The sequence below is a fragment of the Gigantopelta aegis genome, chromosome 8 (genome assembly GCF_016097555.1).
Source record: "Gigantopelta aegis isolate Gae_Host chromosome 8, Gae_host_genome, whole genome shotgun sequence".
In the NCBI taxonomy this organism is placed as follows: Eukaryota; Metazoa; Mollusca; class Gastropoda; order Neomphalida; family Peltospiridae; genus Gigantopelta; species Gigantopelta aegis.
In genome coordinates, this window is record NC_054706.1 from 77,332,826 (window position 1) to 77,360,406 (window position 27,581).

The 27,581-nt window shown below is 40.0% G+C and overlaps 1 protein-coding gene across 1 annotated transcript in view; it reads left to right on the forward strand.

Moving 5' to 3' along the window:
• The window catches only part of LOC121378656 (paladin-like), a 141,459-nt gene that overhangs the window by 35,545 nt on the left and 78,333 nt on the right, over positions 1–27,581 (forward strand). The window contains exon 2 of the mRNA XM_041506930.1: positions 22,569–22,748. Coding sequence (XP_041362864.1) covers positions 22,569–22,748 — 180 coding nt within the window. The remainder of the gene's footprint in view (positions 1–22,568; positions 22,749–27,581) is intronic.

Here is a 27,581-nt window from a genome sequence, read left to right on the forward strand (position 1 = left end):
CAGAACGCGAACTTGTTCAAGACACCAAATAGCCGTGGTATCCTTAAACAAACCTTGCACGCTGAAGTCTGTACAAAATATGTCAGCAAAACAATTCAAGAGTTGTATTTGCTTTAATGCATTACATACTGACGTCTGCCTTAAGGCGCTCGGCTCGCTGACAGTGTTGTTATGCTCATGACATCGTCATAATGTAATAACACGACGCTTCTTTGCAATGCCATATCCGTGTCGGGCTAACAGTCGATGCCGTTCACGCTCGATTGGTCGCCGAATACAGAAATTGAATTACATGGTTTCCCTCATCATTAAGTAAAATTGGAGATTTCCTCTCGGCGTTTGCACGTTAATCAGATTACAGTGATCAGCGCATGGACGGCATTCACTGTTAGTGGAGTTCATCTTAATGTGTGCGAGTTCTCCAAAATCCGAATGTATGCGAGTTCTCCGGAATCTAAATGTGTGTGAGTTCTCCGGAATCTGAATGAGTGTGTGTGTGTGAGAGAGAGAGAGAGAGAGAGAGAGAGAGAGAGAGAGAGAGAGAGAGAGAGAGAGAGTGAATGAGTTCTCCGGAATCTAAATGTGTGTGAGTTCTCTGGAATCTTAATGTGAGTGTGAGGTCTCTGAAATCTGAATGTGTGTGAGTTCTCTGGAATATGAATAAGTGTGAGTTCTCCGGAATCTGAATATGTGTGAGTTCTCTGGAATCTGAATGAGTGTGAGTTCTCCGGAATCTAAATGTGTGCGATTTCTCCGGAATCTGAATGCGAGTTCTCCAGAATCAGACTGTTTGCGAGTTCTCCGGAATCAGGGCCGTGATCGGTACACAGAGCTGTGCAGGTCCATATTTATGTAACAAGTCTTGGGAGTGGCGGTCTTCCTAGAAACAAAATAGGATAGAAGTATGGCCGTCCTCTGTAGGCAAACTGGAGAACTGACGAACTGTCCTGGGGAGAGTTGCCCAAGTCCCTCCGCTAATCAAAAACCAGAAATGACAAATTGTCATTGGGAGAGTTGCCCAGTTCCTCCGCTAATCAAAAAACAGAAATGATGTATCGCCCTGGGTAATGGTATCCACGGGAACAGTTACAGCGTTGTTAATACATCCTTTTGACTCAGTCGTGTTCAGAGATACGTTTTAACTCATTAATCGTTGTGTCGTTTCGTCACGAACACGCGCTAATGATTCAACTTGTTTTCGCCCTATTATATTTATATTTAACTATTTAAACGCAAAACCATTGCCCATGTTCAGCCATCTGTCTTACTCTAAACGATTTTTTAAAAAACGTTCACTGATTCCCGAAGTAGTCATTCGGTTTAACGTGTAGCTTTAAACCAAAAGTCCAGAAAGCGTTAGCGACAAATCGGTTGGCTGAATGTAGGCCTATTTTTGTTTAGCTTTTAAATAGTTAAAGAAGAGTGTGATAAGTAAAACGCAATCAACTCGTTAAAAGATGCAAGGCTGCCAACGAGTTAATTGGGTCTCGCCCTAGTACATTCATATTTAACTTTAAGCGCGTGTGTGAATGTGTGAGTGTGAGTGTGTGTGTGTGTGTGTGTGTGTGTGTGTGTGTGTCTGTCTGTCTGTCTGTGTGTGTGTGTGTGTGTGTGTGTGTGTGTGTGTGTGTGACGTACATGCTACGTTCTGTTGAATAAATGGTCTGAATCACATATGTGCTGAACCAAACTGATGAAAGTAATGGAGAACTCTTTAACCCCAATCGCTCTCGCTTGAGGGGAAAAACCCCCAAACAATTTCACAAAATCTTTTCGAATGTCAAATAGTACACACGGTCATATACTCTTCAAAAAAAGAAACGCAAAAGGGTACAAATGGGTTATAACTCCGATTTTATGTTTCCTACCGGTTCATGCTTTGTGAATATAAGGTCATTGCATGTCCCAAACACATTCCCACGGTTACATTCGATAAAACGCAGCTACTGTACAATAAAGTTCCAAAATGTGAATATTCGCAAAAACGCAGCCACGAGCAAACCATGTCACCACTGCACGTGCGTTGTCTGCACGTGCAACATGAACACCGACAGTATAAAAGTGCAGGGTGTTCGCTTGCCTGGCCTCTGTATCTGGCCGACAGTTGACAATCCAGGACATGCCACGTCTCAGTGAACCGCAGAGAAACAATGCCATCGGCCGACTAGACGCAGGCGAATCCAGAACGGCCGTTGCCAGGGCATTCCATGTGTCCCCAAGCACCATCTCCAGACTGTGGGACCGTTACCAGCAACATGGATCAACACGTGGCCTCCCTAGATCCGGTCGACCACGGGTCACTACCCCCGGGCAGGACCGCTACATCCGGGTACGCCACCTTCGGGAACGATTGACTACTGCCACCTCCACAGCCGCAGCAATACCAGGTTTGCGCAGGATATCCGACCAGATCGTACGGAACCGCCTACGTGAGGTAGGAATTCGTGCCAGACGTCCAGTTCGAGGTGTCATCTTAACACCACAACACCGTCGACTCCGACTGCAGTGGTGCCAGATTCATCGACAATGGCCTCAACTGCGATGGAGACAGGTGTGGTTCAGTGACGAGTCCCGATTTCTGCTCCGACGTCATGATGGAAGATGTCGCGTGTATAGGCGTCGTGGTGAACGTTATGCGGCAAACTGCGTGCAGGAAGTGGACAGATTCGGCGGGGGTAGTGTCATGGTGTGGGCAGCCATCTCACACACTGACAGAACTGACCTGGTCCACGTGCAGGGCAACCTGAATGCACAGGGCTACATTGACCAGATCCTCCGGCCACACATCGTTCCAGTTATGGCCAACGCCAACGCAGTGTTCCAACATGACAACGCCAGGCCTCACACAGCGCGTCTCACAACGGCTTTCCTACAGAACAACAACATTAATGTCCTTCCTTGGCCATCGATATCACCGGATTTGAACCCAATTGAGCATCTATGGGACGAGTTGGACCGACGCCTCCGACAGCGACAACCACAGCCCCAGACCCTGCCCGAGCTGGCAGCAGCCTTGCAGGCCGAGTGGGCCACCATCCCCCGGGACGTCATCCGTACTCTGGTTGCTTCAATGGGCAGGCGGTGCCAGGCAGTTGTCAACACACGCGGAGGCCACACCCGGTATTGACTCCAGATGACCTTGACCTTGGTGGTGTGTCCTATCACTTACTCACAATGGACTAGAGTGAATTGTGAACAATCCTGCAACATTTGGTAATTATCGGACTCACCATTCAATAATTAAATCAATTCTCCAAATGTTACGACAATGTGGTTTTGCGTTTCTTCTTTTGAAGAGTATATAAGACGTTATTAATGTGTTGCGCTCACCGGGGGCCATCATAATAGAAAACACCTAATAGGATTATCACATCGATCAAACACTTGGGGGTATTCTCTTTATATTATATAATGATATTTTTAATAAAATCTGTTTTTGTACACTTCACACTGACAAGAAGTGTGTTTTTAATTAGTGTATAAAGCTTGTGATTTAATAACAGAACAAAGTATCGAACGTAGCCTACATGTTTAGAAAATATAGAGACTGTGATTTAATAACAGAGCAAAGTATCGAACGTAGACTATATGTTTAGAATATATACTGAGGAAAAGAAATAATGGAACACTTGGTATTGTATACGAGATATCAGTCACTGTTAGCATAGTGATGTCTGTATAAAACACACACATGTAATATGGGACTGAATGTCGGTAATATTGGACTGAATGTCAGTAATGTGAGACTGAATGTCAGTAATGTGAGATTGTATGTCAGCAATGTGAGACTGAATGTCAGTAATGTGGGACTGAATGTCAGTAATGTGAGACTGAATGTCACCAATGTGAGACTGAATGTCACCAATGTGGGACTGAATGTCAGAAATGTGGGATTGAATGTCAGTAATGTGTGGCTGATTGTCAGTGACGTGGCACTTAATGGCAGTAATATGAGACTGAATGTCGGTAATGTGGGATTGAATGTCAGTAATGTATGACTGAATGTTAGTAATGTGGCACTGATTGTCAGCAATGTGAGACTGAATGTCGGTAATGTGGGACTGAATGTCAGTAATGTGGGATTTAATGTCAGCAGTGTGAAACTGAATGTCGGTAATGTGGGATTGAATGTCAGCAGTGTGAAACTGAATGTCGGTAATGTGGGATTGAATGTAAGCAATGTGAGATTTAATGTCAGTAATATGGGACTGAATGTCGGTAATGTGGGATTGAATGTCGGTAACACAATTAACTTCCAAACACTATTTATGAATGAGGGTTTTATTTGCAGTTGCTCCTTCCTGTTAGTGTTGGTGTGATCCCTTAGTTCTTTCCGTCAGTACACATATATTAGAATTACCATTTTCATTGTGTGACCTTTCAGTCACAGTTTAAATTAATAATCTCTCTCTCTCTCTCTCTCTCTCTCTCTCTCTCTCTCTCTCTCTCTCTCTCTCTCTCTCTCTCTCTCTCTCTCTCTCTCTCTCTCTCTCTCTCTCTCTCTCTCTCTCTCTCTCTCTCTCTTAAAAAAAACCTTCATTATATTAAAACACACGAATGCGATATTTAAAGGTAGGGTCAAAGGTATTGCCTGAAAATATACGTATATAATCTATCCCGGCAAATGCTTAATTCAATCAGTCATCACATACCACTGGTAATCAACATATTGGTTAGCAGTTGAATTAGGCCCAAAAATGTGTGCTTCCGGGAATGTGCCGGGGGAAAAAGTAGGGTACGTTTGTCTTCTTAATTTGCCAGTTAAAATCATATAGCATACTAATGTACAACGTATGTATAGACTGAAACAAGAACGGCGGTTGTTAACCTTTTGATGTCGAAAACAGTGTAAGATATCTGATGATTTGAAAAGCGACATGCGAGTAGTAATTAGTTTTTGCCGTGGCTTCGTAGTCTGACCAATATACCGAAGATTTCAGTTCCTCGTCTCTTCATTTATTTATAACAGGACGCGTCAGAGAAATGGGATTGCAAAAACTGAATTATAAAAAGTCTGTATTGTTTCCATATGAATAGTACTCCCAGATGCCGCGGCTCAAAACACCAAACGATTATTGACGTCAAATGTGAAAAAAACTAAAACAAAACTTGACAGTACCCGTGCTCCCACTAGCTAAACATATTTAATGTGTACAACTTCCATTATAGTTTGTTAATTTGTTAATTTCCCCCAGTCCCATCGTCCAAAATAGAAGAGACAAAAATATCATTATATGATTAATTACTAAAAATAACAATCGGGCTTCGCCATCAGTAACTCAAACTATATGACGACTTTTCATTTAAAGGGACATTCCTGAGTTTGCTGCAATTGTTTAGATGCTATCGACTAACAGAGACTTTTTGATGACTGTAATTACATATCAAATATATGTTTTGCATAAAATATTAGTGGCTGTATATTAAACGTGTTTCTGATCGTTGTAATATTTGTACTAGGTTAAATTTCATTTTATTTCCTAAAATATATTTTTTGATACGTACGAAATTATTTGAAGACGAAATCCAGTTTGGGCTTTTTACAAATATTAAGAGGACCAGAAACACCTTAAATATACAGACACGGATATTCTAAACAAGAAACTAGATTTAATATGTAAGTTTAATCGTAGAAATATTTTATTAGTCGGGATCATCTTTCAATTCAGCAAACTCAGTAATGTCTCTTTAATACTAACCATAATTAGTGGGGAATCTTTCCAGCTACTGATTTTGTGATACTTTCATAGCGTCATAGTGTCCTTGAACTAAGTAAACCTCGTATATAACATGTTTCACGTTTTACAGAAGACGAAAAAACACACCCTGTTTTGTTACAGGCTGTGTCAATGTAACAAACCGTTGACGGATCTTAAGAATTATAACATGAAGAATAAATCCATTTTAAACTGATGAACATTAGCTGAATTTGATTTACATAAATATCAATTACGAGTATTTCATAGTCAAAAGTTTTTGTGTTAAAACGTTCTCCATTCAGTATGACCAGTAGGCCTACACTCTTAAGCCAAACCGTGTAAGGTGTATCATATAAAACACTCCCAGCATATTATGTGTAAAAATAAAGTTTCATTCTTTTAATTAACTGAAACTATTAAGCAGTCCAATTATTTGCATTAACTGACATTTGAAAGGAAACAAATAAAGAACGAGATGAATTAACCCTGTAATGTCTTTTTTTTTTGTTGCCGGTCAAACGAAAGAGAAACATGCCGTCATCTCTCTAATGGTCTATTCGTGTAAGGACACTGACAGTGTTCTACAGTGTTCCACACCGTCTACACACGCGGGCATTACGGTAGTGGTGGCCAAATTATAGGATGTATACCGTCTAGACTGGAATGTCACACACGTCAACCTCAGCCTGGAGGGAATACACCGTCAGTTAGACCGACACGAATGACGTCATAACACTACATGGGCAATACCTTTAGTTTTAGATCTCACAAATTATTTCAAACATGGCAGGAATGTATCATGTTTTACCTCAAGCAGTACTGACATAGATGACAACAGGTGCAGATGTTTGCTAAAACAGGATTGACCACTGATTATAAGATACGACTGTGTGGACAGACTCTCAACATCTTGAGTGATCATCGCAGCTGTTGGTGACGTATGGAATATCCAAACCACAGTTTTATTGATCTCGTGTTGCAAACATTTAAGATGTGTACAAATTGTTTATCAGGACATATATTTAGTTTATCCTTAGTGCTCGTTGAGTAGTATATCTCGACTGCACAACTAACAACGACATTTAAGCATTTAAGTCTTTTATCAATAGTTGTATGGCATTTTCAGGTTATATACTGTAGGCAATACATAATCCATAACCACAGACATACATACATAATTTATACGTAGTTTATCCGTCACCGCCCGTACCGTGTGTTCCCGCGGCCGACGAGACTACGTATACATTGGAATTGACTTTCACCCACATTAGCGCCATTAATTACAGAACAGCGGATTTAATATAAAATTGTTCGAAATGCGCCGCCTCACACGGTGTGCAAAAAGACAACTGACCAGTAAATCAATATTGAAAATGACTGTCCATTATGTGGCTGGTGTTTTCAAGCAAGGGAGTAGCAGGGAAGAAAGGGTAGGGATATGAAGGGTTTCTCCCCAAATATTGTATCCATCCTTACTGGTTAATAACATGAAAATTATTTATAGGATGATAATAAAATTTTGCATCTGATGCCATATCAGTATTACCCATTGGTTGTAAACATTTCAAATAAGCAGGCTGAATGCCTTTCAAATACACGTAATGACAATTAAAATAGGATGTCAAAATATATGATGCTAGAGAGAGAGCGAGCGAGCTTTTTAACATGCCCCTATACCACTACGGTTTCGGGCAGATATAATGCTAGAAAGCAGATTCAAATTTATTTGACCTTATTTTATTTTTAAAATGTTTAAATGTGCATTGGCCTCGGGCTCAGGTCGATCCCACGGGCTCGCTGTGGTACGATCTCAGTCATAGGGTCGATCGAAGACCCGTCGGATGTATTCTAGTCCCGTCAGGTGCCCTACAAACGTCCTGATATGGCCATTGCTGTGTATGGAGTGTGCATATAAAAGACTCCTTGCTGCTATTAGGTAGAAGTAGCCTATGTGGTTTAGCTCGAAACAGCTGTATGTTAAACAACAGATATATGCCACGGTGCCGTTACGCTAACATTCCTTTCCATTCATTTGTAGGCTCGAAGGAAGAAAATGTTTTATTTAACGACGCACTCAACACATATTATTTACGGTTATATGGTGTCTGACATGGTTAGTGATCACACAGATATATATAGAGAAAACACGCTGTCGCCACTTCATGGGCTACTCTTTTCGAGTAGCAGCAAGGGATCTTTTATATGCACCATCCCACAGACAGGATAGTACATACCACGGACTTTGTTACACCAGTTCTGGATCACTGGCTTGCGGGCTCGAGTGTCGAGCGGTGAGTTGAGGATGCATCCCCTCCCCTTTACTGGAGACGAATTGTCTTTTTATAATAGATTTTCCGGGTAGAGCATGACTCAATTCCCCCCTTACAATCTTTGTCTGGCACAATGTAGATCCCTCCCCCCCCCCCCCCCCCCCCCATCACAATTTATTGCACACGCAACTAATTTGCACCTGGCAGTATTCACCTACGGTTGAAGCAAGTCTTGACAGGTATATCGATAATCGTGATGTATGCACTAAACGTTACCTGACCTGGTGACAGTTAAGTTTCACGACAATGCGGCAAGGTGGGCGGGGAAACAAAGCTTCCTTACCTCATAGTTCTCCACGTTAATTGGATATATTAATTTAGAAAATATGACATGTAGGTGTCAATCACCTTCCGACATGATCAACTATCGAGTATTTTATTAACGCGGTCAGCTCGCCGTCACAGTTATTTCAGATACAATTAGTGGAGCAGAAAGAAGGTTAAATAATCGGACTACATCTGATTTGTTTTCGATCTGGACTAACCCATATGGAACGCTCTTTGAGTGCAGTGACTCATTGCCATGTCTAAGACAGAAATCTCTGGCGAAGTCAAAGGTTGTGTCCACGACAGGCGTGCTTGAACAATAGTTATCTGATGGAACATGCCCAACATTACCCAGACCCACATGCACAGTGAAAGCCACAGAATCATTGACTATATTGTCTCCAACGGCTGAAAGACTTGCTCCGTGGCGGGCGTGATTTGCTCTCTACCTCAGTCGCTAGAACGTTCTCCCGAGGTGCATTAGTCGCAGGATCGAACTTCCGTAGTGGATAATTTCCCGTCTCAACCAGTGCTCCACGACTGGTATATTTCATGCCGTGGTATGTGCTGTCTTGTCTGTGTGAAAGTAGCATATAAAAAATCCCTGCTACTAATGCAAAAAAAAAAAATGTATCTGGTTTCTCTGAAGACCTACGACTCAAAATGACCAAATGTTTGACAACCAATAGCCAGTGCTCTAGTAATGTCGTCAAACAAGCAAACGTTTTTCATCCAGTGGCATTTCGTGCCCAGATAACTGTAGTAGCACGCTTATGTCCGTGGTGCTTTGCTTGATAGAACGAAAGGTCATGCGATGATATTGGATTTGGTTCATATGCACTTTTCCCCAGAAACAGATGGGCACACACCGCGGCGTTTAATATACCAGTAGTGGAAAGATTATTGAGATGGGGTCAAAATACATACGGGTTTACCGAGGAACTTTGATCCTATAACCCAACACTTCAGGCGAACGTTCTCCTGATTAGGCTAGATATTCCGACACCTAAATGAAACATAACACCGGTGACTGCAGATATCGAGTGAGACTGATATTCCGACACCAAACTGAAACATAACACCGGTGACTGCAGATATCGAGTGAGACTGATATTTAGTAATCGGGCTGCCCGTGTTTAATCACCAGTCGGTCAGGTGTGGCCAGGTAGTGCTGAATGACAGGCAGCCAAGCTGTGTTTCTCGTAGTCGAGGAGCCAGAAAGTTAAACTAAACGCAAGGGCAGATCCAAAGGACTGACTAAGAGGGACTTGTCACCCTAAACAAAACCAAGTGTCCCCCTTTATAACTATTCATTAGCCATTTTCATTTCACAAATGACAAACGTATTAAAGAGCCGTTTTCAGTGGTAGGTCTATGTGCCCTTTTGCCTTTGTTCCCCTCCCTAAAATATTTGTGGGTTCGCCCTTGTCACGGTTTACTGATCGTGCGATATGATGTTCCGATGTATCTATGGGCGATCACTCGGGGCCGGTATCTCACCACCTTGCTAGGTTTGACGGCCATCAATCAGCTGATGGTCTCGTATAGGAAACCAGCTGCCAGCCAGGCAGGTGTAAACACGGAAAACAAAATGGAAAACATGTGAGTACACAGAATACTTGTACTAAACATGTAACGTAAAGCAGACTTACAACAGTGTAACTATTGTTGCGCAGTATAACATTATAATGGCGGCTTAATTTATTTCTATACGTGCGGTATATTTTCTTCTTTTAAATTTTCTTTGTTTTTCTTTTTTTTAAACTTTTTTCTTTTCTTTGTTGACTTTTTTCTCTTTTTTCCCTTAAAAAAGACAACGCAAATACTTTCTGCATGTATGTATGGATGGATGGATGGATGGATGGATGGATATTCTATTACATTTCAATGTTTAATTTAAATCACTGAAAGTAGATGTAATATACACAGTAAACTCTCTCTCTCTCTCTCTCTCTCTCTCTCTCTCTCTCTCTCTCTCTCTCTCTCTCTCTCTCTCTCTCTCTCTCTCTCTCTTTCAAACTCCGTATATATATCTGAAAGTATATTGATATAATATATATGTGCAAGTACATATGTATAATACAATTACAAGTCAATATTCAAAGTTAAGGTACGTCAGCCCATGGGCACGATATATCTGACTTACGCCAAAGATCCATTCATGGTACATTCGTTCAGTATAGAATATTGCTACAGTTAAATTTCTCACAAATAACAGCTGCCTGGTAATATTTGCTTTTAATGGTGTGTGTTTTTTTACGCGATATTTTAACATCCTTCTTATAACATCACTGGATGACTTTTAGGACGTCATTCAAATACGTTTTGTATATAACATAGTATACTAGTGTGTGGGGCAAATTAAATTTTTTGGTAGTGTACTATATTAATCCGGCAGAGAAATGCGATTTTTCTCAAAAGTCGAAGTTGAGGCTTTAAGGGTTTTTTTATTGTTGATTTTGTTTAAGGACATATCCGAGAACATATTTCCGGCGGATGACATTCTGTCACTTTCGGGCATTTTGAGATATATTACTTTAATCCAACCAACCCCTGCGCGTGCTGTAACCTCACCGTGGTGCAGGGGTGTAACATTCTCTTTGAGAATGGCCAATACAGCACAAATTTAAGTTTAGAGTAAAAGTCAGTATCTATCTGTGATATTTGTGTTTTTATTTTTGTACAGTTCTTTACACTGTTTTTATTTATATCTTGATTTTTTCTATTGATGTTGATCATCACTTTATTTGTTTCCATTACCATAGTTTGACACCCAATAGCCGATGTATTTTTCGTGCTGGGGTGTCGTTAAACATTCATTCATTCATTCATTCATTCATTAATCCAACCCCTGGCCCCATTTAAAACAAATCAAATTAAATATATATTTGTTTAACTTTAAATAACATGTTTAGCTGTTTTATTTTCCTCACTGGTAAAACATGATCTCAGTCATTTGTTTCACTTCAGATATAATATAAATAGTGAAATATTGCCTTCAGTTTCGTGGTCTTCTTGGGAAAAAAAGAAAATTGTTTTATTTAACGACGCACTCAACACATTATGTTTACAGTTATATGGCGTCAGACATATGATTAAGGACCACACAGATATTGAGAGAGGAATCCCGCTGTCTCCACTTCATGAGCAAGGGATCTTTTATATGCACCATCCCACAGACAGGGTAGTACATACCACGGCCTTTCATATACCAGTCGTGGTGCACTGGTAGGAACGAGAAATAGCCTAATGGGCCCACCGACGGGGATCGATCCCATACCGACCGCGCATCGAGCGGGCGCTGTACCACTGGGCTACGTCTCGCCCCCTGGTTTTTCTTGGACCGCTTGGGCTTTATAATCTTATAAGCACAGAACTTATGGCGGAATCGTTAAAAGTGCCGGTTATTCTAATGTCTTTCGCTCCATGCAGAAAAACCATTTGTCTTTTGTCGGGTCTCCTCAGTCAGTTTTATTACACAGTACATAAAAACCATTAGCTTTTTTCTATATTGATTTTTCCTAAGTTTTTTTGTTGTGTAAATTGCACAAACTCAATCGGATTAGTTCTTTCAATTTGTCTCCCTTGTGTATGGAATGTCAGAACTAGGACAGCACGGCTAAACCAAACGTACATAACGGATACAGTCTGCCTTATTATGTTGATCACAAATATGTAACCATTATTGGTATTAAGTTTGACAATAATAGCGCAAAGCCACACAAACATATAGGCACGCACACAAACACACACACAGACGCGTGTATATATATATATATATATATATATATATATATATATATAACTCTTCAAAAGAAGAAACGCAAAACCACATTGTCGTAACATTTGGAGAATTGATTTAATTATTGAATGGTGAGTCCGATAATTACCAAATGTTGCAGGATTGTTCACAATTCACTCTAGTCCATTGTGAGTAAGTGATAGGACACACCACCAAGGTCAAGGTCATCTGGAGCCAATACCGGGTGTGGCCTCCGCGTGTGTTGACAACTGCCTGGCACCGCCTGCCCATTGAAGCAACCAGAGTACGGATGACGTCCCGGGGGATGGTGGCCCACTCGGCCTGCAAGGCTGCTGCCAGCTCGGGCAGGGTCTGGGGCTGTGGTTGTCGCTGTCGGAGGCGTCGGTCCAACTCGTCCCATAGATGCTCAATTGGGTTCAAATCCGGTGATATCGATGGCCAAGGAAGGACATTAATGTTGTTGTTCTGTAGGAAAGCCGTTGTGAGACGTGCTGTGTGAGGCCTGGCGTTGTCATGTTGGAACACTGCGTTGGCGTTGGCCATAACTGGAACGATGTGTGGCCGGAGGATCTGGTCAATGTAGCCCTGTGCATTCAGGTTGCCCTGCACGTGGACCAGGTCAGTTCTGCCAGTGTGTGAGATGGCTGCCCACACCATGACACTACCCCCGCCGAATCTGTCCACTTCCTGCACGCAGTTTGCCGCATAACGTTCACCACGACGCCTATACACGCGACATCTTCCATCATGACGTCGGAGCAGAAATCGGGACTCGTCACTGAACCACACCCGTCTCCATCGCAGTTGAGGCCATTGTCGATGAATCTGGCACCACTGCAGTCGGAGTCGACGGTGTTAAGATGACACCTCGAACTGGACGTCTGGCACGAATTCCTACCTCACGTAGGCGGTTCCGTACGGTCTGGTCGGATATCCTGCGCAAACCTGGTATTGCTGCGGCTGTGGAGGTGGCAGTAGTCAATCGTTCCCGAAGGTGGCGTACCCGGATGTAGCGGTCCTGCCCGGGGGTAGTGACCCGTGGTCGACCGGATCTAGGGAGGTCACGTGTTGATCCATGTTGCTGGTAACGGTCCCACAGTCTGGAGATGGTGCTTGGGGACACATGGAATGCCCTGGCAACGGCCGTTCTGGATTCGCCTGCGTCTAGTCGGCCGATGGCATTGTTTCTCTGCGGTTCACTGAGACGTGGCATGTCCTGGATTGTCAACTGTCGGCCAGATACAGAGGCCAGGCAAGCGAACACCCTGCACTTTTATACTGTCGGTGTTCATGTTGCACGTGCAGACAACGCACGTGCAGTGGTGACATGGTTTGCACGTGGCTGCGTTTTTGCGAATATTCACATTTTGAAACTTTATTTTACAGTAGCTGCGTTTTATCGAATGTAACCGTGGGAATGTGTTTGGGACATGCAATGACCTTATATTCACAAAGCATGAACCGGTAGGAAACATAAAATCGGAGTTATAACCCATTTGTACCCTTTTGCGTTTCTTTTTTTGAAGAGTATATATTATATTGATGCACGCACACTCCCTACACGTCACTGTTAAACATTCATCATTCATCAATCCACCTACCAACCCCCACCAGAGAGAGAGAGAGAGAGAGAGAGAGAGAGAGAGAGAGAGAGAGAGAGAGAGAGAGAGAGAGAGAGAGAGAGAGAGAGAGAGACAGACAGATAGACAGACATATTCGCATGTGTGGCGTACAACCATATACTTTTGAAAAACAAACAAAACACACAAAAACTAACGTTTTTTTTAATGTTAAATTGCTAAATATAAACACATGACCAATGTGTAATTACTTTTTCCTTAAAAATAATATAAAGATCAAGGCCATGGTACAGCTAGTTGGGTTTTTATTTTTATTTTTTTATTTCATCAAAGTAACAATATTACAGTCATTAAATTAAGACACAAAAGGAAGTGAAAAAAAAAGTAAATACAAAAAGAGAAAAAAAAACATAAGAAAATTAAGTCAACGTGCGAAACAATATCTGAACTTATTCCACCTGTTCACACAGAACTGGATCCGCCTGAGGTCGTGTAATCAGTCAAATTATGAGTCCTAACACATTGATTAATAAACGTGTCTTTCACAGAACACATCTACGTACGGATAGATATTAATTAATAATCATTTGACGCGCGCCTCTCTACTTACAGCGTACACGGTTCATTAGTGCAGGCACCGTAAAATCTGCACACCCAGATCTTAATTAAACGAACTAATCTTAGCTAAGAAGCCAGTGAGGTGATTTTAAATTCGATTGTAAATATGTTGTATTATGTTATGTATTTAATGCCTAAGGTACACTTTGTGATATAATTTATATATACTGAATACAAAAAGAAACGCAAATGAGGTTTATTTTTTGTTGTTTCTAATTTGACTAACTGAATGAATGAATGAATGAATGAATGAATGTTTAATCACACCTCAACACAAAACATATATCGGCTATTGGGTGTCAGACAATGTTAAATATATAAATGAATTGATGATGAACATCAATATAGAACAATTATACAGTTAAGTAAAACTATCATAGGTAAGTATATTAAAATTTCGTGTAAAAATCAACATTTCGTAAGTTTGTAATGTGAAAAGGTTTACTTGATTACAAACCCTCACCCCTGTGACTTTTTAAACAGTATAATAACCAACATGTTATTCCCCTGAATTTCCATAGGTTAATCCCATCTTTAAAAAAAACCCCAAAACATTGCATATAATAACCAACATGTTATTCCCCTGAATTTCCATAGGTTAATCCCTTCTTTAAAACCCCCCAAAACATTGCATATAATAACCAACATGTTATTCCCCTGAATTTCCATAGGTTAATCCCATCTTTAAAAAAAACCCCCCAAAAACATTGCATATAATAACCAACATGTTATTCCCCTGAATTTCCATAGGTTAATCCCATCTTTAAAAAAACCCCCAAAACATTGCATATAATAACCAACATGTTATTCCCCTGAATTTCCATAGGTTAATCCCTTCTTTAAAACCCCCCAAAACATTGCATATTAGTTAAGTATAGATACAGTGAAGGATCGAAGGAAGGGAAGAAAGGAAGGAAGGAAGTAATGTTTTATTTAACGACACATTCAACACATTTTCAAGAAAAAACCCGCTGTCGTTACGCCATGGGCTGCTCTTTTTCGATTAACAACAAGGGCTCTTTTATATGAACTATCCCACAAACAGGATAATATAGATACAGTGCGTATCTACCTCTCTCTCTAGACACGGTAAAAGCACGGCTGTCTGGCAATAGACATACTAAATTAAATACTACGCTAAGCACAAAATGGCCCAACAAAATATTTCCCAACACTTTTGCATTTAATTTCCCCCGAAAAGTGCTTTACAAAGCCAACCAGGGACAAGATCATCATATATCCCACCCACTGACTGTAGCGATATTTTGGTACGTAACTGAGTTGTAGCTTCGTAGTGATGAATCCGAAAATAGATACTTTCGTTTAATTTTAGCCGACGCGAACAGTTCATAATGCTAACAAAACAGAATAATAATTCGCACGAAGTTAGTCGGTGATTTCATTTCATTTCAATTTATTTTCATGCTTATTATATCCAATTAAGGCCCAAGCACGTTGTCCTGGACACACAACTTACCTACCTAATCATGAATTGTCCGACAAGGACATTAAGTGGTTAGTAAGAAAGAAGTCAGTGTAGTGGTGTCGTTAAACTCGCTCTGTGTGGGAACCGGTACCACGATACGAACTCAGAACCTACTAGCCTTAAGTCCGATGGTTGTTCACCATACCGCTGAGGTCGGTGATGAACTGTCGAGCGCTCTTAACTACACACACGGGTGTAACAGGATGTATTATGTATCATAGTATTTTGTGTGTATTCTAAATGAAACGTTTGCATTTGAACACCTGCTACATCCATTAAACCAAAAACAATACTCGAAGTGGATTGAAAAACAAGCCGTAGGCCTAAATAAGACTTCATACTCTAATTCTTTTAAGACCAATAAATATATAAAACATAACATAACAAAATATCAGTATTTCAGCAAATGCGTATTAATACACTATTATTGTGGGGTGCATATCACCAAATAAAACCACATAAACAACAATAGTAAAATATTTGGTTAAACTGGTTCATGCAGGTTTTCAGTCAAAATATATACACCATGGACATATTACCACCTCTCACCCGTGAAATAAATGAGACAAAACTGGAGGTCAAGCTGCTTATTTTAGACATAACGGTAAGTGGCTTTGTCTGCCCTAGTCCCGCATCCTATGTTGAGTAGGACCGTTCACGTTTCAAGCACACTTACAGCTGATAGACTTCAAATTAAATTACTGGACTTTACTGACAACACCAGTGGCAGTCCCATGTATCGCCAGTGGCAGTCCCATGTATCACCAGTAGCAGTCCCATGTATAACCAGTGGCAGTCCAGTGTAAGGAAAAGTAAGGTGTACTTCGAACTCTGACCCGGTCAAATGTTACTACACATTCCCCACCTACATATTAAAGTATCACCACATTACAACAGAATACAATTTAGCATATAAATGCAAGCAATATAAATGATACAATTGTAATGACCCACTCTATACTGAGTTATGAGAGACTATTCGCTGAAGGTATCTAAAAGACAAATAAAGTAAACAAACCAATATACTACAGTAAAAACAATGGCAGCACAAGTAAAACAATAACATATATACAGTTAAAATATTATACATAAATCATAGAATAGTATATAAAAGGGATTTTCGACATTTAAGAATACTATGGCAGATTTTGGCAGCTAAGATACAAATATCGGGACAAGATAAAACGATTTCTGCATGTCGGTGCAGTTATCATAATTAAAAAGTGTGTGTATGTGTGTGTGTGTGTGTGTGTGTGTGTGTGTGTGTGTTTTAAAAATATGTAACGTTTGAAAGCCGACACCTTTTCAGCTCCATTGTAGCCATTATACAGCTAGGAGGCCAACAGGCGGCACACCGTTGGATACTAATTACCACCGTAATTAGAGATATTAATTAGTACTATAATTACTCGAATCTACCTGTCATTAGGACCGGCCTCGGTGGTGTCGTGGTTAAGCCATCGGGCATACGGCTGTTAAGTAAAGGGTTCGCAGCCCAGTACCGGCTCCCACACAGAGCGAGTTTTTAACGACACAGTGGGTAGGTATAAGATAACTACACCCTCTTATCTTTCACTAACCACTAACAACTAACTCACTGTCCTGGACAGGCAGCCCAGATAGCCGAGGTGTGTGCCCAGAACAGCGCGCTCGAACCTTAATTGGATATAAACACGAAAATACGTTCAAACTAATGACTGTCATTTGGACAGTCCGGTTCCTATGGACCAGTCCTACAAGGGTGGGGGGTGTGGGGCTTGAGGGTGTCAGGTGACTGTCGTTAGGGCAGTCCCGTTGCTATCGACCAGTCCTACAAGGGTGGGAAGGGTGGAGTGTGTGGCGTTCGAAAATGTCAGGTGACTGTCATTAGGGCAGTCCGGTTGCTATCGACCAGTCCTACAAGGGTGGGAAGGGTGGGGTGTGTGGCGCTCAAGGGTGTCAGGTGACGAAATACTGCACGTCAGTCACGGTATTACTTTAAAATGAGAGAGAGAGAGAAATGTTTTATTTAAAGACGCACTCAACACATTTTATTTACGGTTATATGGCGTCAGACATATGGTTAAGGACCACACAGATATTGAGAGAGGAAACCCGCTGTCGCCACTTCATGGGCTACTCTTTTCGATTAGCAGCAAGGGATCTTTTATATGTACCATCCCACAGACAGGGTAGTATATACCACGACCTTTAATATACCAGTCGTGGTGCACTGGCTGGAACGAGAAATATCCCAATGGGCCCACCGACGGGGATCGATCCCACACCGACCGCGCATCGAGCGAGTGCTGTACCACTGGGCTACGTCCCGCCCCTTACTTTAAAATGATACAAACTCTAATTTAAAATGACCCAGGAAACGCATTATGAGGATTCGTAACGTTGACACAGGACCTGCCCTTGGACATGTGCATACATAGATCGCGGCTATTCGATGTCAGTCACCCTCCTCCTACACAAACCTTTAGAAAGCCTATTTAACACGTTTAGGGGTTTTTTGGGTGTGTTTTTGTAGCCTACAGCAACCATAACGTAACAAGACACTTATATAATTTCAATTTCTGTCTACCTTAGTTTGGTTGAAGGCTTATACCAAAAAAAATCATTTCTTTAACATAATAACTGATACAAATATTTAGATTCTTGTAATAATTTATTATCAGTGTTCAATATAGTTATTTGATTTTGATCCTTTCTGTTAACACGATGGCGGATTTTAACGAATTCGTGGAATCGTACCTCGCATAAAACCTCCAAAACAAAGTGTATTTAATAGAAATAGTAGTGGGAAGAAAACAACAAATACTATGTACACATGGTAATTCTAGGGAAAGAAAGAAATGTTTTATTTAACGACACACAACACATTTTATTTACGTTTATATGGCGTCAGACATATGGTTAAGGACTACACAGATATTGAGAGAGGAAACCCGCTGTCGCCACTTCATGGGCTACTCTTTTCGATTAGCAGCAAGGGATCTTTTATATGCACCATCCCACAGACAGGAAAGTACATACCACGGCTTTTGTTACACCAGTGGCTGGAACGAGAAATAGCCCAATGGGTTCACCGACGGGGATCGATCCTGGACCGACCGCGCATAAACCGAACGCTTTACCACTGGGCTACGTCTCGCCCCTGATAATTCTAGGGCGTCTACAATAATAATATAATGCAGCCATGGCAGCCCGCCAGTCAACTAAAGGTTTCAAAATGTCAAAGAAAAGCTAAGGAAGTGATTTTCTGGATCAAATTGACTACATGCATCATCCTGTCAACGTGATGTATAGTTATTTAATTTATATTGTTAACGTTTTGTGTACTGATTTTTTTCTCTTGTATTTGATTGAAACCTGTTTACAGGTGCCAGTTTGTATGTGACTTTGATGCTGACAAAAACAAAAGTGCGTGGATGGGCTGGGTTGCACACCGCTGTTTCCATTCTCTGTGACCGTTTGTGCATAGCAGCAATTTCTGATAATAATACGTACCAACTGTCAGTTCTAAACACGGGCCTTAATCTTGGTTGTGTAGTTGTTTAACCATCTGATGTAACTCTGGCAGCTACCGGGTTCACACAATAATACGTACCAACTGTCAGTTCTAAACACGGGCCTTAATCTTGGTTGTGTAGTTGTTTAACCATCTGATGTAACTCTGGCAGCTACCGGGTTAGCATGCCACGCCAGGAGTGAGTTGTACCAGCCCAATATTGAGGTGTAAGGCAGCTAAATATATATTTGTTTCTCATTAACCCCACTATCCTGGACAATTACCCCAGTCAGCTGAGATGTATATCCAGGACAGCGTGCTTCAACCGTAAATGGATTTATGCACGATGACCGATTTAAAATTAATTTAAATGACATAAAGATTGAAGAAAAGTGATAAAACACACATGACCGAGCAGTGATAAAATCAATAAACGACCCAAAACATAGATACGATCTAACCATGTACGACAACACTGCTCCGCTTGCAAGTAACAAAGTAACGTTATACCTTAACTGCTTTCCTGGCAATGAGATACATATCGTGAGGGCTTCTATAGACTAGTATAGACCAAGATGGAAACGACGAGTATCTGACCACAACGTCGTCTGTGATGATTTATGCAGTTCCAGAATGAGCTGAGCTTTATGAAACCAGTTTTAGGAATGACAGACAGCACAGTATGTCAGTTACTCGTGAGAGTGAGTAGTCGTGACCGTGTTAAAAACAACTTTTGACTGTCATGTGCAGAGATACCACTTTGATTACGAAATGGTTTTGTCGGTCAGATTTATATGGTAAACCTAGTGATTACTTATAGCAGTAACGGAACTGAATGTGTGTGTGTGTGTGTGTGTGTGTGTGTGTGTGTGTGTGTGTGTGTGTGTGTGTGTGTTTATTACTTACTAGATCTTACCGTAATGGTTCAAAAGAATTCTTTATTATGAAATGTTCATATTAAAAACATGTCACTTATTTATTCGACAAGTAAAATAAGATAATAATAATAATAGTAATACACTAAAATAGACTTATTGATCAATGGAATTAAAGCAAAACGTCATTAATAAAACACAACCCATCTCGACCACAATCCCCCTGTTGAGATCCTATTATCATGTCTTGATATATTAGAAACCTATCACATATGTAGCTTACCAGCAAGGATATGCTTTTGTACTGAAATGATTAGTTACTTCTATATTATATGAATAAAGAAACAGGATGTGTATTGTGAACGTTTAGTATTGATATAAAAAAACCTATAACTGGTTACATTTGTTAATCACGAAATGGAATGTTGATATGAAAAATGTCTCATTCACAAAGTCGTCTGTTAACAAAACACGAAAAGAAAAGGAATCCGATACTGTGAAATATTGAACATATGAACGTGTTATTGAAGTAGTATACCTGCAAAGGAACTTGTGGGGTTTTTCATTTTGAAATGTTATCGTTCCACGAATGGTATATCAAAGGACCTTCTGTGGGAAAGAGCACACAAAAGATCCATTGCAGTAAATAGGAAAATGTAGTAGGTTTCTTCAGACTTCGTGTCAAAAAATAGCAAGGTTCGAATTTACAAGACCTGTTTATATCTTACACAAGTGTAACTACATACATTTACAATGCTTAAACACCTGTTTATATCTTACACAAGTGTAACTACATACATTTACAATGCTTAAACACCTGCGTTGTACATTCGGCCCCAAATGTTTGGCATGAGTTCGACCCTAACCCCCTTTCAGTTGTTAGGGTTAGGCTTAGGGTTAGTCTTAGAGACTTTGAGTACTACATCAATGTGCTCTAGTGGTGTAGTTAAATGATACAAACTTTAACTTTTGTGAACTGCTGTAAATCCTACTCTTAACGAATTGGTTATTTTGACATTTTTACAGTGAGTTACCTACCTTTGGCACTCGACATTTCCAATATGATGAACTATTGTTTTGATATTCCTGTGTTATTAATTGGGTGTTTTGTTTGTCGAGGACTATCGTACTAACCCAAAGCAAGCTGTGTTTGTCCAAGAGTGGGGACGCAGACGACCACTGACCAGTACAAGTGCTTTGTAATGACATTAAACTGACATTTAATGAGGAGTAATAGACTTCAGTACATTTCTCATTTACTAAACCGTCCATATTAGTTCTCTTTTATACGACGGCGGAATCACTATGGCTACTAATAACAGTTTTGTCATTTGCTGACATATGTCCTCTTCTAACTGGCATATGTCGCTGTATTATTATTGCTTCTGCCAATGGCATTTCCCTCTTAAAATGCAGTGATTACTTTGTCTGCAATCACGTTTGACTAAATAATAAGACAATTTAAGAAAATAAAGAGTTATTGATGGCCAGTGAACATTATGTTTTAGGTGGAATGGGAGTTTGAAACAGGACGTCACGTTATTTCTGGATGTCATCAACAGGAAGAAATATGGTGAAAACAGTTTGTGTACGACTTGTCTAGCATAACTCACAAACTATAGAACTCATACATGCTGATACGACTGTTATTTCCTCACGTCATTGCGGTATAAAATATAGTTAATGCTTTTAAATAGTTATTAGTACTGTAAGATACGACTGTTATTTCCTCCTCGTATATTAACATGAGATAGTTTGTAAGATACGAATGTGTTAAAATATTGTTATCAATACTGTTAGATACGAGTGTTATTTCCTCTCCGTGTATTGAAATATAGTTAGTAATAATGTAAAATACGACTGTTATTTCCTTCCCAGTGTTATAAACTATAGTTATTTGTCCTGAAATTACAACTGTTATTTTCTCCACGTGTATTAAAATGTAGTTATTAATACTGTTAGATATTACTGTTATTTCCTCCATCTGTATTAAAATACACTGTAAGATAAAACTTGTTTTAAAATGTATTAAAATGTAGTTATTAGTACCGTACTGTAAGATACGACTGTTATTTCCTCCTCGTGTATCAAAATGAGGTAGTTTTGTAAGGTACGAATGTGTTAAAATATAGTTATCAATACTGTTAGATACGAGTGTTATTTCCTCCACGTGTCTTGATATATAGTTATTAATAATGTAAAATACGACTGTTATTTCCTTCCCAGTGTGTTAAACTACAGTTATTAGTACTGTAAGATGCGACAGGTCTCGGCGTTGTTTCAGCTGTCGGGATCCTCGATCCGCTCACGCCGCCAGCTATACCACCAACACAACAGCACAGTGGCTGGCTATTACAGCTAGCTGACTGAATTACGTACCACCTTCACTGACTGGGATATTGATTTTTAAAAAACAAACTTTACTGGAATGTGTTCTTATTGTATCTTCTTCAGAGAAACTGACGACACGCGACCAACAACCAGGCATCACCAATGCCAGCGAGAACCCGAAGATCGGTGATCGGCCCAACAGCATGGGAACTGGTATCAGTACACCGATCGAACACAGCATCTCGGAGCCGAGGGAGGACAGCGTCATGAAGAAGCACACCATAGATCGCCCAATGTCTGCGGGTGAGTGTGTCAGTCGTGTGTTGACGTTTATCACTTTTACAGAAGGATAGTCATATTTATTATACCGCGGCGTTAGTTGTTGTCCTTACGGTCTTAGAGTTTAATTGTACTTCAAAATTTAATTATCTTTCAGCTAACCTCTGGTGGGTTTTTCTTTAAGTGGATTTATTCTCTTATTTCCAGACGAGGTTACACTCGGTTGTCTTTCTGCTAAGTTCTGGTTGTTCTTCAAGGGGATTTGTTAATTGTGTTCAGACAGAGTTTAATTAAAGGTTAACTTTAAAATAAATAAAAGATACTCCCCGAGTGTCTTGTGACATCATAATTCATCAGCACGAGTTGATAGAAGTGTGAAATCCAAGGCTTGCTGAGGATTTTTATACTTTTATCAACGAGTGCTGATATATTATGATATCACAACACGAGAGGGCTATTCTTTTTATCATCCATTATGATTCTTTTCATTTGCAACAATTGTAAACAATGTCAGTAATGTGGGTTGAATGTCACTATATTTTGCAGCGGTAGACTCCTTAACTAGCAGAACAACAGTGGCGTGACGTCTGTTAAGATTATGAATGTCTTCTGAACTTTTACACTCGATTTGTCAATCTGTTGACCGAATTCATTCTGTCACACAAATAGTTTTAAATATCCGCGTTTATTTTGTTGTTAAGTATACTGTAAATGGATTTCTTACAAACATGTTGGCGAGAACATCATGCGTTGTTTATCGTATAAAATGGAAATAACACACACGTGTTATTAATTTAAATATATACGATTGGCTGTCCCTTATGTGAGAACCCAGTGGCCACAACCATACCATCCAGTGACATAAGTACAGTATGATGTAGATATTTACTGCAAGCTCAAGTGCTGTAAATAGATTACAGTTGGAAAAGTTTAAATTAGGAAATAGAAATTGAATAGAAATATAAATGGTATTTAACGCCCTAATGTGGTATTCTTTATTTGTTCAGTTTTTCAGAAAATTAGAGTTTAGCTATCATTCAGTCCTGGTTGTACTGTACGTAGACCTGTTCAATGTATCAGACACTAGTTATCGTTCATCTAGTTATGGTTGGACTATACGTAGACCTGTTCAGTGTATCAGACACTTTAGTTATCGTTCATCTAGTTATGGTTGGACTATACGTAGACCTGTTCAGTGTATCAGACACTTTAGTTATCGTTCATCTAGTTATGGTTGGACTATACGTAGACCTGTTCAGTGTATCAGACACTTTAGTTATCGTTCATCTAGTTATGGTTGGACTATACGTAGACCTGTTCAGTGTATCAGACACTTTAGTTATCGTTCATCTAGTTATGGTTGGACTATACGTAGACCTGTTCAGTGTATCAGACACTAGTTATCGTTCATCTAGTTATGGTTGGACTATACGTAGACCTGTTCAGTGTATCAGACACTTTAGTTATCGTTCATCTAGTTATGCTTGGACTATACGTAGACCTGTTCAATGTATCAGACACTTTAGTTATCGTTCATCTAGTTATGGTTGGACTATACGTAGACCTGTTCAGTGTATCAGACACTTTAGTTATCGTTCATCTAGTTATGGTTGGACTATACGTAGACCTGTTCAGTGTATCAGACACTTTAGTTATCGTTCATCTAGTTATGGTTGGACTATACGTAGACCTGTTCAGTGTATCAGACACTTTAGTTATCGTTCATCTAGTTATGGTTGGACTATACGTAGACCTGTTCAGTGTATCAGACACTAGTTATCGTTCATCTAGTTATGGTTTCACTATAAGTACATGTGTTAATTTATTTTTCAATTAGTTTAGTTATTATTCACCCAAGTTATGGTTGGACTACAAATAGATTTGTTCACTTTCTGAGACAGAGTTTAATTATCATTTAGCTAAGTACTTGTTGTATTTTTAAGTAGAAATGGTTTCGTTTAATTACCGTCCCAGCCAGCTGCATGAACTTCTTTTGTGCAAATCCTACCATATTCTGAGAAATGAGTATCATGATACCTTTATTTGTGATGAGAAACAACTTGCATTTGCTAACATCGATTTTGTGTTTCAGCTAATAATGAACAACTCTTCCCCAATTTGACAAACTTTCATTATTGAAGTATTTGAAACACAAGTGAAGAGTGGTGATAATTAATACTGATTAAGGTTTTCTGTTTGTTTTTCGTTAAAGAAAACCAAACATTCGTGTCGAATTCTGATATTAACTATTGGAAACTTTACACGTATACATGTATATACTAAATAAAAGGATATCCACTATGTTTATTAGTTTACCTGAAGAGAAATGGACGGCTCTGTGGTTGTTTTTACTTATTTCTTAAGTTGGGTTTATTTTCTACCCAGAACAAAGACCAAGACCAGAGTGTTTAACGTGCATATTCAGAGCAAGCTGTTGTAGCGCACGCCTGTCCTGGGCACAGGTGTCGGCCTCGGCCGGCTCCTCCGTCCAGGACAGGAACTAGAACAAAAAGGCAACACCCCTTTAAATACTAATAATATGCTTAACGTCGTTAAGCATTGTTTAATGCACAGAGTTAACATCTTTCATAGATGATTGATACCATCATATACATATAGAGATGCAAATACACCACATCTGAACCGAGTCGTAAACAATGAAGATACCTTTAGATATATCACTTTTTCTTTTATAACTTATAACGCAAATTATATACAATGAACAAACATTTGCAAAGAAGGAAAGAAACAAAATAAGGAAAGAAAAAAAAAATGTTGAGAAGAAGCGTAAAAACAAAACAAGTTGTCAAGAAAATAGCACGTTATGATATTGATTTAAAATGAAAAAGAGTTTGAAACATGTTACATCCTGTTGGAAAAGAAAACGTTTCACTGTTACTATGCGATGAGCATCCGCCTGCAAGTAAAGCACCAATAATAAGACTTTTTATTATTTTAAGCTTGCACTGCAAATGAAACGCTTAACCGCAGTACGAAAGTAATAACTGTCACATTTACGCAATTTGTCGTGTTTCCGGTTAACCGTTTGTCTTCAGGCTGGAAGCTTTTGAACAATAATGCCAAACAAATTATGACAGTTTGAAACCGGATATTCCAGTCTTGAGTCCACCACCAGTTCGAAAGTTGGGGAGGAGGGGAGAGGAGGAGGAGGGGGCAGAGAAACCTGTGTCAATCTGCTATGTATATAACTTGCTAACAAAAAGGAGAGAAGACTTAGGAACAGTAACTTTAACAGATCGTGATATCGATGGTAATAAATCTGAACGACACCACCGTAATGCATGATCAAGACCGTACCTCTGCACAATTCAGAGTCGAATGGCATTTGACAAAGTATTGGTTGATTCCACGAATCTCTATCTAGTGCCTCGTCTATAGGAGGACAGCCACTCCCGAGGAGATCCTTTACTGTGATTTCATCTTTGCACTCTTACAAGACAAACTGAATAATACATAATGTACTTTAGAAGGGAGAATGGGTCGATATGGTTGTTTGTACCTGCTTGCTTTAATTGTGTTATCATGTTCTGGATTTGTATAAACATGTCTTGTACTTCATCTTGAAATGAGATACGATTTTTTGGATTGGGCATCAGTGCTCGTGGATATCCCAGTGGTAGACACTGCTGTCTGGGTTCAAATCCCCTCCCTCATTTGATGATTGCATTCAGTGAGAAAGACTTAATGACTTGATTTCACCTACCACAACTGGCGGCCGTGCAGGACAATGTGTTTTCCACATAAGTGGATCAGAGTAAGCCCCTTTTAACGGCCGTCCGAGTCGACGTCTCCGAGAGCCGGTACGATCGAGCTCTGGTTTCAGGCCACCATTAATCATCTCGTGGCTTTCGTGTATTATGCCTGATACAGGAAGCTGATTAAACGGTACGGATGATTGTTTCCCTTGGAATCGATAAAAACTCGTGTAACAAAACCATTAAATTGTGTTTGTCACAATACAGCTGCACTACACATAAAAAAGATCCGATTTGTAGCCCACGAGGCAGCATAGATGGATGGATGTGGGCGGGTATGCTTATTTCGAAGTAAACCTTCGCTTACACGCCGTGGCTGGAAACAAGATCGTGATAAATGAAGATAAAACAAGACTTGTGAGCCGCGGGAGTTGGCGTGGGGATACACGGAGAACGACCGGTTGCCACCTCCTCACCCACCTGTTTTAAAATGATATACAGTCTGAATGACAATATACCTTATTACGTCACCAAAATCGTATCTCTGCACAAGGCTGTCAAAAGGATGTTTTAGGCAAAGTCGTGATTGCTTCCACGATCCACTGTCAGGTGCTCGTCCTTAGGAGGACCGTCACTCCCCATAATATCCGTGACATGTTTTATCTCTCATGTACCACCTGTAGGAGGACTGCCACTCCCAAGACTATCTTAGAAAACCCAAACTTAATGGAATATACTGTATACAGCTGTGATAGTATGCGCTCATGAATGACTGTAAAACAGTGATGATACGAGGTGTTCGCAAAAGATGAGAATATCCTGCTTTATTAAAATGTTGCAGATTGTAGGAATCCCTTACCTAGCCGGAAACCCTCTGTTATAATATTTATTATTATTTATATTTATACCACACCCAGTCTCAACTCTCTCCGACAAAATTGTTTTAGTTCAGCTCGACTAAAATATTGCATATTTCCCGAATCATTTAAGTATCCGGTGGCCTTTTGTTTCAATATTTATTGTGATCTGCCCCACCCAGTTTCTGACCATCCTGTTTCAGCTGGACAGTCTTCTGACGAAATCTTTTGTCATGACCCTTCCTTATTTTCCTTATCCGTCTTTAGAAGGACCGCAAGATCTT